Source organism: Artibeus jamaicensis, unplaced genomic scaffold, assembly GCF_021234435.1.
Source record: "Artibeus jamaicensis isolate MK-2021 breed Jamaican fruit bat unplaced genomic scaffold, CSHL_Jam_final contig_1998, whole genome shotgun sequence".
Lineage (NCBI taxonomy): Eukaryota > Metazoa > Chordata > Mammalia > Chiroptera > Phyllostomidae > Artibeus > Artibeus jamaicensis.
The window spans coordinates 10377047-10396644 of record NW_026521407.1 but is presented as its reverse complement, the minus strand read 5'-3'; the positions used below and the strand labels follow the sequence as shown (position 1 = coordinate 10396644).

At 40.3% G+C, this 19598-nt stretch overlaps 2 protein-coding genes across 4 annotated transcripts in view; one reads left to right on the top strand and one right to left on the bottom strand.

Moving 5' to 3' along the window:
* Positions 1 to 3322, bottom strand: part of ACACA (acetyl-CoA carboxylase alpha) — a 278851-nt gene extending 275529 nt beyond the window's left edge. The window contains exon 1 of the mRNA XM_053654887.1: positions 3303 to 3322. The gene's annotated coding sequence lies outside the window, so the exon portion shown is untranslated. The remainder of the gene's footprint in view (positions 1 to 3302) is intronic.
* A 324-nt stretch (positions 3323 to 3646) lies between these two features.
* Positions 3647 to 19598, top strand: part of TADA2A (transcriptional adaptor 2A) — a 48373-nt gene continuing 32421 nt past the window's right edge. Inside the window, exons 1-4 of one of the 3 annotated variants that reach the window (XM_037163626.2) lie at positions 3647 to 3771; positions 5816 to 5942; positions 11513 to 11619; positions 12797 to 12856. In XM_037163626.2, coding sequence (XP_037019521.1) covers positions 5918 to 5942; positions 11513 to 11619; positions 12797 to 12856 — 192 coding nt within the window. In that variant the 5' untranslated portion in view covers positions 3647 to 3771; positions 5816 to 5917. Of the gene's footprint in view, positions 3772 to 3872; positions 4056 to 4317; positions 4409 to 5815; positions 5943 to 11512; positions 11620 to 12796; positions 12857 to 19598 lie in introns of those variants that run through there. The other 2 variants (XM_037163625.2, XM_037163627.2) reach the window with 2 other exon arrangements.

Genomic DNA, 19598 nt, shown 5'->3' with positions numbered 1-19598 from the left:
TTATAAAATCTTTCAGCACTCTGGATATAGTAAATATCTAAAAATGGTAGAGAATCATTTCTATAGAGAGAGACACTAAGAAACTGCACTTTTGATTCTAACTAGTGAAGTTTAGCAGTGGAAGAAGAGTCGCCAGGATATTTTGAACTTAGTCAGCGGCAGCCGCATCACAGAGCCTGACAGCATAACACAATTTTCCTAGTTGCGTTTTAAGTTCAAAAGTCAACTTCTTAAGTTAGCTATGGATGAAGGTCTTGGAGTACGTCCTATTCATCTGTCCTGAAGTTCAGTCTTCAAAAATATTAGCCCAAGACCTGGCTGGGTGGCTCAGTTGGTTGGAGCATTGTCCCGTACACCAAAAGGTCACAGGTTTGATTCCCAGTCAGGACACACCCATAGGTTGTGGGTTTGACCCATAGTCAGAGTGTGTACAGAAGGCAACTGATCGATGTTTTTCTCTCACATCAATGTTTTTTTTTCCTTCTCTCTGTCTCTCCCCCTTCCTCTCTCTCTAAAGTCAATAAACATACCCTTGGGTGAGGATTAAAAAACTTTGCCCTAATGTAAATTTGTGACTTAAAGATGATAAAAAGTTTTTTTCAGGTTCCTTTACAGACATATTTAGTAAGGGGAGCAAGAAGACATCTCTGCTATGACAGGTTACACACAAGTCCCACTGGAAGCACGTAAAATCTACTTAACCCAGACTTGGGGGCCAGGAGACATGTTCCTGAGGAAGAGATGTCTAAGTTGAAGTAGAGGTACCTTGGCAAAGGGAGCTTGGAAGGAACAGAGTACATAAGGGAAAATCGAGGTCTTTCTGTTTGGCTGGAGAATGAAGTGTGAGCTGGGGTAGTGATGACCAGGAAATAGGAACAAGACACAGGACCCTGAAGGGCCTTCTAAAAAAGTGACCATATATTTTATTGCACAAACTGAGACACTTCTGAGAGTGAAATGAGACAATATGACTAATTATATGGGGACAACAGGAATAAATCAGGACTGTCCTGAGCAAATTGGAACTTATGGTCACCTTATTTATAAGTCATGTTCAGGTGCTTGAACTTCCAGTGGAAGCATAGATTAGATATCTTCTCTGTTTACCTTATACATTTTGCCTGAGTGACTTCATCCATACCTTTGCCTTTACTTGCTCTTTTCACAAATATTCATCCAGGACGCACTTCTGGGCACTGAGGTTACGAAGAAGAAAAGTCATAGTGTCTGTCCTCAAGCTCTGTCTAAAGACACACACCCAAAGGAACAATTCTAATACATTTACACAATTTTAGCCCTGGCCTCTCCCCTTACCTCTAAACTCATTCATATGTTATTTTCACTCAGATTGCAAAACATGAATCTGAAACAGAACTTTTACCTTCCTACAAATCTCTTTTCCTTCATCTGGTCTTATCATTGATACCACTCTCCACTACATACTGAAGGCAAAAACCCAGAAAAGCGCTACCTGAATCAGTGCTATCCTTCTTACTGTGCATTTTCATTTCTTCACATCTTTCTTAAGCACAATGACTAAGCCCCAATAACTGGGCCTTAGAATTCTAAAGGGGGCCTAACATCAGTTAAAGTGGAAGGGTAATTTCAGAGGCTTGAACACAATGTTTGCACTGAATGGATTGTAGTAGTAATGTGGGACTGTTTTTTCCACAATACTACATTGATAACTCATATCCAGTTTGTTGATAATTATGATGTTCAGATCTGAATATGTGCCCTAGACACTTTCAAAAAATTCAGTTTAGCCCTGGCTAGTAAGGCTCAGTTGACTGGAGTGTAGTCCCATAGACCAAATGGTTGCATGTTTGATTCCAAGTTAGGGCATATATCCAAGGTATGGATTTGTCCCCCAGTTGCAGCCCATCATAGAAGACAATGAAGTCAATGTTTCTCTCTCACATCGACACCCCCTCCCCCAGTCTCCCTCCCTTCCTTTCTCTACAAAAGCAGCGAAAAATGTCTTCGAGTAAGGATAAAAACAAAAATTCAGTTCAGGTGAAAAAGACATGAAGATGAATCTTAAGTGTTTGACCCTCTCTCCTCTTTGTGGAGGATGTGAAAGCAGCTGCAAAGGTGTAAATGAAACACTAATGTTAATAAACTATCTGTCAAACAATTGCTATGTAAAAGGACAATTTATGCTTTAAAGGGCAATTTTAATGTTGCTACCATCTATTCTCCACACAGCCTCCAGAGTAATCACTCTAAAGCAAACCTGATCATTTCTTGTCTCTCAATCCTTCCATGATATCCCATCATTTTCCAATAAAATCCAAAGTCCAACCATGGCTTATCAGATGATACATGACCTGGATTTTGCCTGTGTTTCTCAACTTATTTCTCTAACTGGCTGTGCGTCAGCCACACTGGTCTCATTGCTTCATCTCCAAAATGCCAACCAAGTCTCAAGGGCCATTGCAATGGCCATTTCTCTTCTCCTAGAATAGATTCCCTCTAGAAAGCCACACAGTTGCCTTCCTCATTTAATTAGAATTTCTGCCTATGTGTCTTCCCTTAAGAGGCCTTCCTTGTCTATCCTCTCGAAAAGAGCATCCCCACATCACTCATCTCTTTATCCTGATTTTTCTCCCCTAAAAATTACTACATTACTGGGATTTATCTATTATTTAGTAAATATATTCTGTTATTCCTTATTGTCAACCTCCCCCACTAAGAGGCAGACTTTGTTTTGTTCACTGCTGAATTCCCAGCACCTAGAACAATGTCTGCTCATAAAATACTTGTTGAATGAATGAACAGATTTTCAGGATACATCAAATATAAAACTACTCCGTATTTATTTATGCAGAGGAAAATGTCTGTAAAGTATATAGCAAAATGTTAATATTTATTTAACATAGTGGGAGCTGCTTTTCACAGAATTTTTGCTCAAGTGAATTTCCTGATTTTTTTAAATGGTTTCTTGTATACTAAAAAATGAAAAAAAAACACATACGCAGAAAGTATAAATGAATTCTAAAAGTTGGATAAGTTTATGAATAACAGACTTTGAAACACAGGTAACAGCGTAATAGTTAAGGTGGACCACAGTTTGAATCCCCTTCGCCAACACTTCCTAGCAGTGTGATCCCAAGTTATTTGTAAGGCAGTCTAAATGTCTTCAGCTGTAAAATGGGGATAATAATAGTGCCTACTTCATAAGGTTGAAGACTAAATGAGACCACATATGTAACCTCCTTTGTACAATGCCTGACATGCAATAAATAATCGACATACAGTTGCTACTATAACAATTAGTAGTAATAAGAGTTGGGACATACCTAGCCCTCAAGATTGACATCAGAGTGGACCACCACATCCTCTCATCACTGCGACTCAGTTTGGGTCTCTGAAACCCAAAGAGGGGATGGTTCTTTCCAAAAGAGATAATTTCGACTCCAGAAGAATCTGAATGAAACATACCCTGTTCACCCCTACACCATTAAGTCTGGTTCAAAACCCAGATTCCAGAAAAGGCCAGAGTCCCTTGGCCTCAATTTCCTTTGCTGCAACAGTGGTGAGAAGGTTAAATACACAAAAGCAGGCCAGTACAGGCCCGCCTGGCCTCACGGGCACTCCGGACAGGATCAAACAGCACCACAGGCCAGCAAGCCTCAGGCGACCCGCAACGCACTTTACGGGACAGGTGATTATTGGTTGGACTCAAAGTCGGGCAAGTTGCTCACCCACATCCTCCCAGGCCTCTGTCAAAGGTCGGGAGCGGGCACGCGGCGAGGACCCGGCCGAACGGTGGGTGTTCTGGCACGCGCGCCGCAACCGGCGGGGCCAAAAGGGCAGGGGAGGGAAAGGGGCGGAGAAGACCGGCGTGTGGTAGGCAGGACCGCGAAGCGTGGGGCGAGCTCGCGCTTGCGCTGCTCGTGAGCGAGCGCGCAAACCCAGGGGCGCGCACGTGTCCAGCTACTCCTCGGCGCAGAGGTGGGGGCACGGTGAAGTGAGGCTCCTGGAGCTGCAGGGCGGACGGCGGCAGGGCTCGAGCCTCTCTAGAGGCACGAGGAAGAGGTGGAGACCACGAGGTGCGGCGGGGATCTGGGTCAGGATCCAAGCCTAGGCTGCGAGGAACACGCGGCTGGGGGGCGGGCGGGAGGCGTCGGCCACGTCGCGCTGGGGGGGGGGAGGCGGGGCTTGATCCTTCGGCCCCGCCCCGCGACGAGCCGGGTGCGTCGTGCTCTTTGGGCGGAGCAGTCCCAGCCCAGGCACTTCTGGTTTGTGCGTTGCAGCGCGTTGGTTTGTTCGTTGCAGCGCGTAACTATGCTAGGGACAGCCTCTGTGTCTTGCCACTACAGACGTTTCCCATTGAGTTTTCCAGTAGGCCTTCCTCAGTAGGCATTTAAGCTCCCATCTAGAGCTGAGGCTGATGAAGGCTCAGGTAAAGTGACTTACCAAGGTCTTGTAGCTAATAAGGAACTAAAAGAGGATTTGAACCTTGTCAGAAATTGCACAGCCTGCACCTGTCCTCTATGCCACACTGAATGCTGTTCTTCACGTACCTTCCGCCCTACCAGTAACATCTTTGAATTTGGTAAATGTTAATTTGGAGCTAGCACCCATCCTTTCATGGATGTTATTACAATTTTATGCTTTTTATGTGGAGTGTTATCTTGGTTGTTTAAACGTCCTTTACTTGGCCCTGTCTAGTAACATCTGTTGAAATGGTGCTGCTATTCACTACCTATAAGACGTGGTGCAGCCCTGGCTGGTGTGGCTCGCTGAATTGAGTGCCCACCAGCAAACCAAAGGGGAACCAAAGGGTCACCGGTTTGATTTCCAATCAGGGCACAGGCCTGGGTTGCTGGCCAGGCCCCCCAGTGGGGGGCACTCGAGAGGCAACCATACATTGATGTTTCTCTCCCTCTCTCCCTCCCTTCCCTTCTATAGAAATAAATAAATAAAATCCTTTAAAATCATAAAAAAAATTATACAAGTAACAATCTTTCAGGGCTTTTTTTCCTTCTTTGAAAAAGCAGCATGTCTTAGAGGATTCAAAGAAACAATCCACATACAATGGTACCACAGTATCTGGCATATGAGAAAAGTTCAATAAATGTTGGTATTATCTTATTGAGTACATAATAACTCTTGCTAAGTGCATTTTTTAAGAGATTTTATTTATTTACTTTTAGAGAGAGGGGACGGGGGGCAGGGAGGGAGAAGATTATTGAGAGAAACATCAATGTGTGGTTGCCTCTCATGCGCCCTCCCACTGGGAACCTGGCCTGCAACCCAGGCATGTGTCCTGACTGGGAATCAGTCCTTCGACTCTTTGGTTTGCAGGCCTGCATTCAATTCACTGAGCCACACCAGCCAGGACTAAACACTTTAAAAAAAAACCCAAAAAACTAACTTTTCCTGAGAGTAGAACAGAGGGACAACTACCCTACCCCAGCCCACCCCCAAAAGACAAGTTAATTGACAGCCATGTTTTCCAAGTGTTGATACATTTAATGATGAGTTATTCTTCAACCTAAAATATCAGATGAAGGAGGTCACTCCAGGAAAACTAAAGATGAATTAACCTGAGTTCCTTCTGTGTGCTTGGTACATTAAGGTATACAAATTTGTATTGGATGTAATCCTTGCTTTTATATCTTATTAGAAAATATGCATGCAGCCCTGGCTGGTGTGGCTCAGTGGGTTGAGCACTGGCCTACAAACCAAAGGGTCGCAGGTTTACAAAGCTCAGGTGTAGTAGAGTTGAGTACATTGCACTGTCTTCTCTTTATCTTGTCCCTTTGAATGATTTCCTGATTCATGTGCCACTTTTGTTTGTTCACAGGGGATCATTGAGCTTTGGCATTTGTGTCACCCAGTTCTGAAATCTCCTTGAAGGGGCACTGCACTGAGGAAGATCAAAACTGCAGTCTTCGCTGATTCAGGAATGGACCGTTTGGGTTCCTTTAGCAGTAAGTACTGTGTGAGCAAGTCTCAGGTGAATAGTAACAGCCACTGAAGTGGAATTTGGTCAAAGGAGAAAGATAAACACTATGAAGTTAAAGCCCTATGAGTCTGATCCTAAAGGAATAAGAGTATCAACTCAACATAACATCAGTCAATATTTATTTATTGCCCACTGAACACATAACACAAACATATCACCCTAGGTGTCATAAGAAAACTAAGGTCAGATGCACCAGGCATAGTATGATTAACCTGCATTTAAATTTCAAAAAGCAGTTGTATTTCTCTTTAGAATGGATAACATATTTGTGATGCCTTGATATATAATGTCAGTGGTAGAATTAAAGAAAATACTCTTCTCCCTCTTTTAGGTAGAACTTAGGGTAAACCACATATAATAATAATACAGAGAATTGCAATATGCGTGTAAAATAAATTCAGGCAGCCACACTGTGGAGAAAAACATACATATACTACTTTTTCTCTAATTCTGAAGATAAGAGATTTGGCAGAAATAGGAATCCATTGCTAGATGTTAGCAGTGTCCCAATAAGCAGAATCAGAGTGGTACTTTTTGGGTGTTCTTTCCTCTAGAGCAGTTTCTTAAAGGGGCTCTAATTGACTCTCATCAAACTCTCCACACACATTTAGTACAGTGTAGTGTCTTTCAAATATCAGTTCAGATCTCACTTTGCATGTGAAGAAAGACCCTAAAAGAATTGTCCCAAGGCTGGGAGTGAAAACTGAAACCATTCCCTCCCCCTTTTAAAAATAATTTTTAAACTTTTTATTTGGAAATAATTTCAAACCTACAGGAATGTTGGAAGGTAGTCTTAAGAAGAGTACAAAGAATAACCCAGACACCGTTTGTTAATTTTTTACTCTATTTGTGTGCATTTTCTCTTTCCCTCTTTCTCTCTACTAATATATATATATTATACATTGATATGTTTATATATATATATTTATAGATAGACATATATATCCCATATTTTTTTTTTAATCATTTGAGGGTAAGCGACATACAGTAAGTCTTTAATGTCGTTGATAGATTCTTGGAAGGAACCTGCAACTTTAAACAAAATGAAACAAAACCAATGTTACCACAGGCTAGTTGATATAAACAAGAATTAAGTTCCTATGGCATACTTCTGTTCACAAAAACATCACCAAACTTCAAACTAAAGACACTTCTAATACTAAACATTGAAACAAATGTGAGCTATGCATACATTTAAGAAAGAGGAATAAAAACAAGACAATCATTTTCCAACCCTCTTATTCCAGTTCAAGGTCAAGGGTGGCCAGAGCACATCCCAGCAGCTCAGGGTACAAGGTGGGAACCACCCTGGACAGAACACCATTCCGTTGAAGAGCGTACTCACTCATAGTGGGAGAATTTAGACATCCTCTGTGCCTAACTTATACATCTTTGGGATGTGGGAGGAAACCGGAGCCTCCTGGGAAAGACCCCTGCAGACGCAGGGAGCATGTGCAAAGTCTACACAGACAGGGCCCCCGACTGGGAATCAGGTTTTTTTCATCGACATCCTAACAAAATGACATTGAACAAATGAACAAAACATTTTACGTGGGTGTGCTGAATATCATGACCCATTACTCCTAAGTACTTTAGTGTTTATTTCCTAAGAATAGGGATATTTTATTATATAACCTCAGTAGAATTATCAACTTCAGTAAATTTAACATTGATAAAATACTTTTATCTAACCTATTGTCTGTATTCCAGTTTTGTCAGCTGACTCAATAATGTCCTTTATGGTGACTTCCTGTACAAGAAACAGGCCAGGTCTCGTATGAAGTTGCTTTGTTTCTTTATCCTCCTTTAAACTGAAACATTTGCACAGCCTTTGTTTTGGTGACTTTGACACATTTGAAGAATACAGCCCCCCCTTTTTTCAAATAGAGCTTTCTCATTTGGGGTTTGTCTTGTTTTGCTCTCTCCTTCATTGGTGATGTGAATTTTTTTAACTGTTTATTTTTAGAGAGTTGGGGAGGGGGAGAAAGAGGGAGAGAAACATGAATTAGTTGCCTCTCACCTGCCCCCAACTGGGGATCTGGTGTACAACCCAGACACGTGTCCTGACTGGGAATCGAACTGGCCACCTTTTAGTTTACAGGCCAGCACTCAATCCACTGAGCCACACCAGCCAGGGCTGGTGGTGTGAATTCTGAAAATCAGACAAGGTGTCTCAGTTCTCCACTGTATAATTTCTATTTTTTTCCTTGCATGTATAATAAGTAACCCATAGGGAGGTGCTCTCAGGCAATAAAATACTCTGCTCATCAAAATTTTTCCCTAGATTTAGCATTCATTGATGATTTTTGCTTGATCCAGTCTTAACTGTGACGGTTGGAAAAATGATGATTCTCCCCACCCCCCATCCAGCACTCCCCACATTAACTGGCTGGCACTTAGCATTCTACTCTAATAAAGAGACTGCCCGTGTCCGTTATGTATGTATTATTTATTATAAACATGAACCCGTGAATTCTTATTTTCAGTGGTTTAGAATTCATTGTTATACTTCATTATTTTGGTTCTGAGATTGCTTCAGTTTGACCACTGTGAGTCCCTTGAGACTGGCTCCTGCATCCTCTGACGTGCCCTCCCCCCATCACTTTTTTCAGCATCTTCTCACTGTTTGGAGTGCCATGTACCAGGTTCATCTTGTACTTCTGCCCCAACCTTGGAGGGAGCCCAGGTTCCTTTTAGAGAGGAACATTAAAGACCAAGGTCTCATCACTGCTCATTGCTCCTAGAGTATCTTTGTATTTTGGCCCACAAAGCTAGAAAATATATGGGCATATATGGGCAATTTGTATTGTTAGATATGTGTATCCATGGTAAATTCCTAGAAGTGGAATTACTGGGTCAAAAAATAAATGGATGATTAGTTTTATTTAGATGCAGCTAAATTCTCCTGTATAGGAACGGGGCCATTTTGCATTCCTATCAACAATGTATGAGAATGACTGTCTCCCCACAGCCTTACTAAGAAAGTGTATTACCAGTTTTTCAAATTTTTGCCAATCTGATAGGTGAGAAGTTATAACTCAGTGTAGATTTCTCTTAATTATGAGTGAAATTGAATGGCTTTTGATATGTTTAATGGTCATTTTTTAAAGATTTTATTTATTTGTCTTTAGAGGAGAAGGGAAGGAGAGAGGGAGAGAAACATCAATGTATGGTTGCTTCTTGTGTGTCCCCTGCTGGGAACTGGCCTGCAACCCAGGCATGTGCCCTGACTGAGAATCGAACCGCGGTTGTTTGGTTTGCAGGCCCATGCTCAATCCACTGAGCTACACCAGCTAGGGCTAATGTCATTTTTATATCTCTTTTTTCTAAATATCTCTTCACGTCATTTTCAGTAGGCTTTTTGGTCTTTTTTTCCTTCTCAATTAAAAAAAATTTTTTTGTAATATTAAGGACTTTAGCCCTTCACGATATGTTTGCAGATATTTTCTTCCAGTTTATTAGCTTTTCTAAAAAACTTTGCTTCTGGTGTTTTGGGGGGGGGTTTGTTGGCTTTGTTTATGCACTCATATTTATTAACCCTTTATTGCCCTTGGATTTTGATTGAGAGTAAAAAAACAAAAAGCCTTTCCCTACTCCTAGGTTATAAAAAAGTTCTGGGATACCTTTGTGAAGGACACTTCGACTGTATGTATCAGAACCCATCTGTACACTCAACAGTTTTACTTCTAGGAAAATACATATTCTGAGGAACAAAATGTGAAGAATTGTGTATACAAGAACATTGATCTCAGAAGAGTACATGCGTTGCCTTCCTGAAAAATTCAGTGTATATTAAATATCAAAAACACTTCTTACATGTAATATGAAGTTGAGTTCTAGGTCATGTAACTATGAATAGGTTTTTTATCTACTTGGTGGGACATTTGAAAGTTGTGTGGGAATCTCATTCATCCATTTAAAAAGAATGAGGAAGATCTGTGTATACGGTCATGAAAGGTGTTGACAATATGTTAAGTAAAAAAAAAAAAAAACAGGCTCTAAAACGTCATGTCCAGTATTCAACTTTTGTTCAAATAAATATATACATACATAGAATAGAGGTTGGGAACCAGATGTTAATAGAGGATAATATACTTTCAGTGTCTAAAATTTTTTAAACTATAAATTGGATTGCTTTTACAAAATAATTACTTATGGACATCAGGGATTTAAAGCTCTTTACTTTGGTCAGTGCCTGAGGAACATTTGAGGAAAGAAAAATAAACATATCATTAATACAAAGGATAACAAGGTAATTTGGTAAAAATTGGCATCTCGCATTTAACATAAAATAATTTTTGTTCTTGTATCAAATTTTTTAATGGGAAAAGTGGGGTAATTGCTGTTCCTTGTATTTATTTTGAAGCTATTGCCAAAAGGATTACATTTCTTTCCCCTGTCATTTTCCTCCTGGTCTTCATTTAGAGACAAGTGAAAAAGCCATAATCACCACCTGCGCAGGGAAAAGTGCCTAGAAGCGTTTAGAATTTTAGGAAGGAAAATGCTGTTACAGAATGTGAGACATCCTGCCCTAGGCCAAACAGTTAAAATCCTTACATCTGCCCACAAAGCCCGAGTGTTTTCTTAGACTCTTGCTGTTGATAGCAGAGAACTGCTCTGCTCGGTCGCCCTGACTCTAAAAAGGCAGAGTTCGGGGCCTCCCTATTTGCATTTTTATAACTAAGAGTTTGGTTTGTCCTCCTCACCTTAATATTTCAGAGACATTGGAACTCCTATGTTCTCTGCCACCTGTGGGAGAAAGGGAGGAAGCTGTTCTGGGTTTAAATCCCAACTCATATTTAAAGTAGTATATTCCAGCCCTGGCTGGTGTGGCTCAGTGCACTGAGTGCTGCTGGCCTGGGAACCCAAGAGTCTCCAGTTCAATTCCCTGTTGGGGCACATATCTGGGTTGTAGGCTGGGTCCCCAGTAGGGGGCGCACACGAGAGGCAACCACACATTGATGTTTCTCTCCCTTCCAATCAATCAATCAATAATATCAATAATAAATATAATAATAATAATAATAAAGTGGTGTATCCCGAGCTATATTTGAAAGTTTTTCCCCAACTTTTTATTCTGAAAAATTTCAAACTTATAGAAAAGTTGAAAAAACAGTACAGTGATTACTTGTTGCCCAGATTCAGCAGTCATTAACATTTTTGTCAGATTTTCTTTATCTATAAATACTTATGTATTGTGTGGATATGTGACATTATTTTCCCCTGAAAAAGTAAGTTGTGGGTGTGGCGAAACTTACAGTTCAAATCTACCTTTGTCGGTTTCCTCACCGGGTCACGTCTACTTCAGTGCTGTTTGAAGTAATAACAGGTTCACTGTAGTGGGGACCAAGGCTGCCCTGGAATGAAAAGGAACATGATTTTTGTGTTTTCTTACTTGGAATGAGCTCATTGTGTCTCCTTGAACTTTTCAGCACAGCTTACTGCCTGTGTAGTCGTTGGCAGATTTTCCCCCACGTGCTCTTAAGACTAATGATAAGGTTTTCTGAAGCTAGTATGTTTTTCTTTTTGTTCTAGGTGATCCCTCTGATAAGCCACCTTGCCGAGGCTGCTCCTCCTACCTCATGGAGCCTTATATCAAATGTGCAGAATGTGGGCCACCTCCTTTTTTCCTCTGCTTACAGGTAACTCATTAACCCAGGCTAGTTTTATGGATATAATAAATTCAAAGATGACTATCGATTGCTCAGAAGGACCGTACCTTACTAAATCTGTTCCTTCCAGTCGGTCTTCCAGTGCATGTATTACCTTTGAAAAGCTGGGGAACAAAGCAGATGCACAAGGAAGACTGTTGAACACAGGCGTATCTCAGAGACACTGTGGGTTTGTTTCTAGACCCCATAGTAAAGAAAGTGTCACAATAAAGCCAGTCACAGTTTTTTTGCTAGTGGAGGGTCTTGCCTCCAGTTTGTAAAACGCAGCATCTGTGAAGTGCAGTAAAGTGAAGTATAGTAAAATGAGCCCATATTTCCTATTTCTGTATCAGCCTAATGCTTAATGCTGTTTTTGCCAGCGGTGTTAAGTGCCGAGACTACAGTAAACAGAAGAGGAGGGTAATTCCTCTCGATAGCGCCTGTGACATTGTTTATTATCTTACCGAAGAGCGATCTTTGGGGCAGGTGGCAAACAAGAGAACAAACCGTCTTGTGGATGATGATGAAAATAATAATACTAAGTATAAGTGCTTACTCTGTGCCAGGCCCTATTTTGAGTACTGTACATCAATTAACTCTGAAATCATCACGACAACCCAATAAAGTAAGTACAGTTAGTGTTCTCATTTCATGGGAACAGAAACTCAGGCAAAGAAAAGGATAAGTAATTTGCTCAAGGTCACACAACAAATACCATATTTATTGGATCCAAGGCACTGTTGATTATAAGAAGCATCCCAGTTTTAGAACTGTAAAAATAACCGATGGGAATTATAATGTACTTTTTATTATGAGTCCTCATTTCAGAGTTCTAAATGACGAAAAAAATATGTCTTAGAATTGCTGAAATAGGTAAGCATGGATCCGGAATTTCAGTACCAGCCATCTGATTCTGGGGCTTACGCTTTTATCAAAGGTGTTGCTTTCTTAGGAAAAAGTCTGTCTTTCAGATTGTTGTTTCTTCTCTCTGAGGATCACAGGAAAGCTGTGATCATGAATAGAACCAGCCTATGTGAGTGCAGACAAGATTCAATGAAGTTTTAATAACTCAGCCCAAGAGTAGGGTACCCTCAAACTATCTTCTGGTCTTTAAGAAAACATTGCAAAAGGTAGCTTTTTGATAACTTAATTTTCCTCTTCTTTGCAGTGTTTCACTCGAGGATTTGAGTACAAGAAACATCAGAACGATCACACTTATGAAATAATGGTAATGATGAAACTTGTAGGAAATTTCTGTTTATTTTTCCAGTCTAACAATGGGAATTGGTTTTCTTTTCTCCACCCCCAAGGATCACTTTCCCTTTTCTTCCCTTCTCTTCTGCATTAGGTCATTACTACCCAGTACGTTTTTTAGAGTTTTATGCATCTACTGAGTCATTTAAGCCCCCAAATCATTTTATATACTCACATTTTTGTTTCAAACTTAGAAGGAAGAAAACGCTTTTTGAGATTTATTGATAGAAGAGTTATGCTGCTTTTCAGGTTCATTGATAAACATACAGTAGGTGTGTTGTCGGTGTGTTTTGGCCGATGGTGTTTTCATGTGGTTCATGGGGTTGGTTAGTGGTGATGCTTACGACTGACACTCTATCCCCCTTCCGTGGGAAAGTTAGGTACCTTTTCAGAGTTAAGTTTGAAATGAACATAGAGTGAATGATACAATACATAAGATCACTTTGAAGAGACAGACTGGCTTGTAGGCCAGAGTGAGGCTTGGCTGTAATTTCATTGTATTGCCCCCTCTATTGAACGAATGAGATGCAGATGTTGATAGGGTACTCCCAAGCTCTAGCCAGAGAAATGGGCACTTTAGAAAGCCAAAGTAAACACCTGCTCTGCTTGGCAGGTGTACATATCTTTGTCAGTTATCAGATCATGACTTGTAGTTTACCGTGTAGTTTTTCTTGCAGGAAGAAGAGCTGCTGGGGCATCTATTAATACTTGAAAGTAGTAGTGCCTTCCCTCTTCTACTTTTAAGGGTCTGTGTGATCACATTGGGCCCAGGTGGGTAATGAAAGTGACCCTTCCTAGTCTGAGGTCGATAGATGAGTACCTGAGTCCCATCAGCAGAGTCCCTTCACATGACTATGTTGTTAGTGTGTGAATAATCAGGGGACAGGAATCCGGGGGATAAAAGGGGTCATCTTTAGGACGATGCTTACCATAGCACTGTTGTATATTTACCTCGGTCTCTTAGTTTAGAACAGGGCGAATCAGCATCTCTGAGTCTGATTATTTGTGGGGTCCTGTTAAGATGGGTTTCTGGGTTTCTAGTGCTAAGAGTCAGACCCTTTCCATAAGGAATTAATGAAAATAAGTTCCTTAATAAGAATTCTTGGCAGCCAACTGGCCTACCTCACCCTACCTTCTCTAAATAGTTTGTCTTCTAAATACTTTCTTTGCTAGTTACAAGACTTGGAATATATTTTTTTATACTAGAAAAAATAGTATTAAAAAAGTACTGAAAACCATTTAAAGTTTTCTGAGGAAGACTGTTTTTTGGCGTGGTTATAGGTGCACAGCAAAATTGAGTAGAAAGTACAGAGATTTCCCATATACTCCCTGTCCCCACAAACACTTCGACTCCCCTACTATCAACATCCCCACCAGAGCTGTACATTTGTCACAACCGGTGAACCTAAACTGATACTTCATTGTCACCCAAAGTCCGTGTTTACATTAGAATTCACGCCTGGTGTTGTATATTCTGAGGGTTCGTACAAATATATAATGTCGTGTGTCCACCATCTTACAGTATCATACAGAATAGTTTCATGGCCCTAAAAATCCTCTCTGCTCTGCCTCTTCGTCCCTCCCTCTGCTTCTCCCCTTGTAATCAATGATCTTTTTACAGTCTCCATCGTTTTTTTTAGAATGTCTTAGAGTTGGACCCACTGAGTACGGAGCCTTTTCATACTGGCTTCTTTCACTTAGTAATATGTATCTAAGTTTCCTCCATGTCTTCTTATGGCCTAATGGCTCATTTCTTTTTAAGTGAAGTATCATTAGTGAATGATACTTCATTGTCTGCATGTACCACAGTTTATTTACCTATTCACCTACTAAAGAACATCGTAGTTGCTTCCGAGGTTTGGCAATTATGAATAAAGCTGCTCTAAACATCCACGTGCAGTTTTTTGTGTGGACAGGTTTTCAACTCCTTTGGGTAAATACCAAGGAACTCAGTTGCTGGATCGCACGGGAAGAGTATGTTTAGTTCTGTAAGAAAGTGCCAGGCCGTCTTCCAAAGTGGCTGTGCCGTTTTGCATTCCCACCACCAGTGAATGAGAGCGCCCGTGGCTCCGCATTCTCCTCGGCATTTGGTGTTGTCTGTTCTGGATTTTGGCCGTTCTAATGGGTGTATAGTGGTAACTCATAACCGGTATTTCTCTGGTAACGTGGAATATCTTTTCCTATCAATACATTTTCCCCCTTTTGTTAATTGCAAAATGAAGCAAGTGTGGTCCAAGTAGCTATAGCTTTGAGGGCATTTCATCAAGGTTATCAGATCTTCAGAAAGCTGGTTTATTTGTTCCCAAATTCACACAAGAATGCCTAGAGCCATAACACACATTTATTCATTTGAACTGTGAAAAGAATTCCTTTAAGGATATTAGGTATAAGTTCAATAGGTTGACGGTCATCTGCTGTAGAGAAGCTGACCAGGAGTTCTCTAGCTGTTCCGGGCACAGAGTCTTCTGCATAATGCTGAAGGTACTAAGTTTCACTCCAGGTCCACTTCATTCTTCTGATTACATCATCCTTTCTCAAATATTCAACATCCATACACACACATTTTAAAATTCTCTCTCTTTACTTTTGGGGAGCTTTTGGAGGTTGCTAATATTTTCTGCCAGACTTATCTACTCCTAGATAAGGGAAGGAATAATCTCCTTCAGTAGGAATGATGACCAAAATTTGGCTCTCTGCACATGAAGCAACTCAAACTAGATTTATATTTTATTTTATTTATTTTGCATGTGAAGCCTCAGAAAACTTTAAGTGGTTTTTGGAACTTCTGTCATCTCACGGTGCTGTATTTTTGGCAGTTACTCATGCTGTGGTGGGCGGTGCATTAAGATTTCTGAGTCCTATGTCTATTTCTATCTTATAATTCTTAGAACCTTGAACAAATCAAGGCACCACTTTCTGCCACAGCCTTTATATCAGGGATTCTTAAACTTTAGTGCAGAAGGATTACATGGGGAGCTTCTTAAAAATGGAAATGTCTGAGCCCTGCTGTTAGAGGTTTTGGTTCAGTAGGGCTATAGTGGGGTCTGGAAATTAAGTTAACATTGATAAAACTTCAAGGAAAACTGTTATGTCTATTTTATTTTTGAAGTGCAAAGTCTTTCTCATTTATCTCACAGTAGAGTTGATGAGAGCCAATTAATATTCTGAAATACAGTTTTAGAAATAACACAGGCTCTTCAACTACGAGTTGTCATATTTACATATATTTTTGGCACTAGCCAGATTGAGCAATTATATGAATTTAATGTAGACATAGACCCATAAGTTTCTCTCTGGTTTTATTCAACCCCATGTGCTAAGCATGTTTATAGAATGTGCTCATAAACATGTATTGATTATTAGTAGTGTAATTTCACAAATCACCACAGTCTTTTTGTCATTAACAAAAGATATAACCATTTCTAAATGCCTAGGTAATCTGAAGACCTCTTATGTCACTTTTTTAAAAACTTAGAAAATTTCAAGCATGTACTAAAATAGAACAGTGTCACACTTATCTATTGCTATCTAACAGCTACTGCAAACTTTTGTGGCTTAAAATAGCAGCCATACTATCTCCCACAGTTTTGTGGGTCAGGAATTCGGGTTAGATGGGGCATGGTTAGGATAACGGTCAGTTCTGGTGCTGGAGCTGGAAGTCCAGGGGGATTTTTTTCACACACCCTGCACCTCTGGGGGATGGCGTGGACTGGTTGGGAGGTGGCTAGAATGTCATAACTGCATGAGGCCTTGGTTCTTCTCCAGTAGTCTTAGGACCTCTCCTTCCCCAAGTTACCTTTCCACATGGTCTTTCCAGCAAAGAGGCTATTTCTGATGTGACTCAGGAATCCTAAGAGCACAAAAGTAGAAGCTGCTAGGCCTTCTTAAGCAAGTCACAGGTCCAACCCGTATTGGAAGGGGCCACACAAGGATGTGAATTCTGGGAGAAGCTCACCAAGAGCCCCCACTTTAACCAACTATGATACCTAGTATAATAAATTCCCATGTACTTGTTACTAGCTCTTAAAATGATCAACTCATGGCCTATTAATCTAAGTCCCCAACCCTTCAGATCACTAAAGCAAATCTTCCAGATATTATTTTATCTATAAATGCTTTATTAGACTTCCCTAAAATTTAGAAGTAATTCAAGTCACTTTTCACATTTCCCCAATCAGTTCATAAAAGGTTATTTAAAAAAAATCTCTACTTCATTCTCCACCTATGAAAAATCACTATTCTGATTTTTATTACCATAGATCAGTCTTGCATATTTTATAACTACATATAAATGGATTCATACGGTCTGTACTTTTGTGTTTTTTTTTAACTCAGCATGTTTTTTTAAATATTTATTTATTTTTAGAGAAAGGGGAAGGGAAGGAAAAAGAGTTGGAAAGGAACATCAATGTGTGGTTGCCTCTCATGTGTCCCCTACTCGGGACCTGGCCTGCAACCCAGGCATGTGCCCTGACTGGGACTGGAACCAGTGACCCTTTGCTTTGCAGGCCCGTGCTCAATCCACTGAGCTACACCAGCCAGGGCATTTAGCATGTTTTTGAGATTTATCCATGTTGTATAGTTCATTTCATTTTGTTACTGTGAACTATTTCGTGGTAAGAATATAACACAGTTTGTTTATCCATTCTGTTGATGGACACCTGGGCTTTGGCTAGTTTTTTAATATTATGAATAAAGCTGCTATGAACATTCTTGTTTGCTTTCTGTGGATCTATATTTTCATTTTTCTTAAATACTTAGGAATGGAATTGCTGGGTCATAGAACAAATGATTAACTTTTAAGAAACTTTCAGAAAGTTTCCTTAGTGGTTGCGTCATTTTACGCCCCTGCTCACAGTGTCTGAGAACTGATTGCCCTGCATCCTCATCAGCTGAGGAATGACCAGTGTCTTTACTTCAGCTGTGCTGTGGGGAGCATGAAGTTTTTTTCAACTTTTATAATTTCTTCTAATCAGGATATAAATAAGATCTATACATTCCAGTTAGTTGCCTCATGTATTTTCTATTCTGTGGGTGGTCCTCCTCCCTCACCTTCCCTCACTCTTTCTCTCACTCCTTATAGCTTATTTGATTTTTTCAGTTGAGTTGTCTTAGTATGTGTTAATACAGACCGAATTTTGCTAATATGTTCCTCTGTCTTCTGTGTTTCCTATAATTTGGTAGTTAGATTTAATGGCCACATTATATTTATGATCATTGTCTAGCTCTATTAACTTATTGGGGATTACAAAGTAGTTATTTTTTAATTCTGTTACTCCTTTAATTTGATTTAAATTCTATAAAAAAAGATCGTTCATATCATTATCTGTGTGATCATCCTTAGGTGAAGTTTCTACAGCAAAGGCAGGATTATTCCCTGCTTGTATTTCTACAGGAAATACCTGATTATTCCTTTTTTTTGCAAAAAGATTTTATTTCTTTTTAGACAGAGGGGAGGGAAGGGAGAGAGGGAGAGAAACATCAACGTGTGGTTGCCTCTCAAGCACCCCCCACCAGGGACCCTGCTCACAACCCAGGCATGTGCCCCTACTGGGAATTGGAATCAGACCAGCAACCCTTTGGTTCACAGACTGGCACCCAATCCCCTGAGCCACACCGGCAGGGGCTTATTTCCTTTTTTTTTTTTTTCCTTGTTTTGAAATACGAGTTGGTTTCCTGGCATCCCTAGATATTTATAATGCTTTACGTGTTTCATACCTTTGCAGTTGTTATCCTTTGTAATGCTCAAAATGTTCCATTTTTGGTTAGTGGGAGCCTCTACAAGTTAGTCTCTGAATCCTTCTGACATGACATTTAATAGTCTTTGAGAGCCTCTTTGCTTTCCAGTATAACGAAACGTTCCAGTCTCGTCTTGTACATTCCCTGACCCAGAGCTGGAATCAGCTTTTTCTTCAAGGAGCCCTAGTTCCTTTAGTGGAAAATAGTATTTAGAGACTGCGTAGTAGGCGATAGAAGTGCTTATTGCTGCAGGGTGGGTCACTGTTTCTAGACCTTTTCAGTGAACAGTGTTAGGAAATGATTCTTTCAAGACAAAATACATCATGAATTTATACTAAAACTTTCCGTTGAAATACAAGACTAAAGAGTTTTACATAACTTCATAGATCTAAAATCCCACTGCCCAATGATGCCGACCATTATTTATTTTCCCCACAACACATCCACATGCAGTGATCTCAGTATCTACAAACACCACTAAAAATAGTTTAAGGGTTACTTTGGCAGTTCCTTTTACTTTTTAAAAATAATACATTTTATTGATTATGCCATTACAATTGTCCCATGTCCCCCCCTTCATTCCCCTCCACCCTGCACACCCCCTCCCACCCACATTCCCCCCTTAGTTCATGGCCATGTGTCATAAGTTCTTTAGCTTCTACATTTCCCACATTACTCTTGCCCTCCCCTGTCTATTTTCCTCCCACTGTCTATTCTGCTCGTTCTCTATACCTTGTCCCCCTCTCTCCTCCTCCCACTCCCCTGTTGCTAACCCTCCATGTGATCTTCATTTCTATGGTTCTGCTCCTGATCTAGCTGTTCTCTTAGTTTGCTTTTGTTTTAGGTGTGGTTGTTAATAACTGTGAGTTTGCTGTCCTTTCACTGTTCATGTTTTTATCTTCTTTTTCTTAGATAAGTCCCTTTAACATTTCATATAATAAGGGCTTGGTGGTGATGAACTCCTTGAACTTGACCTT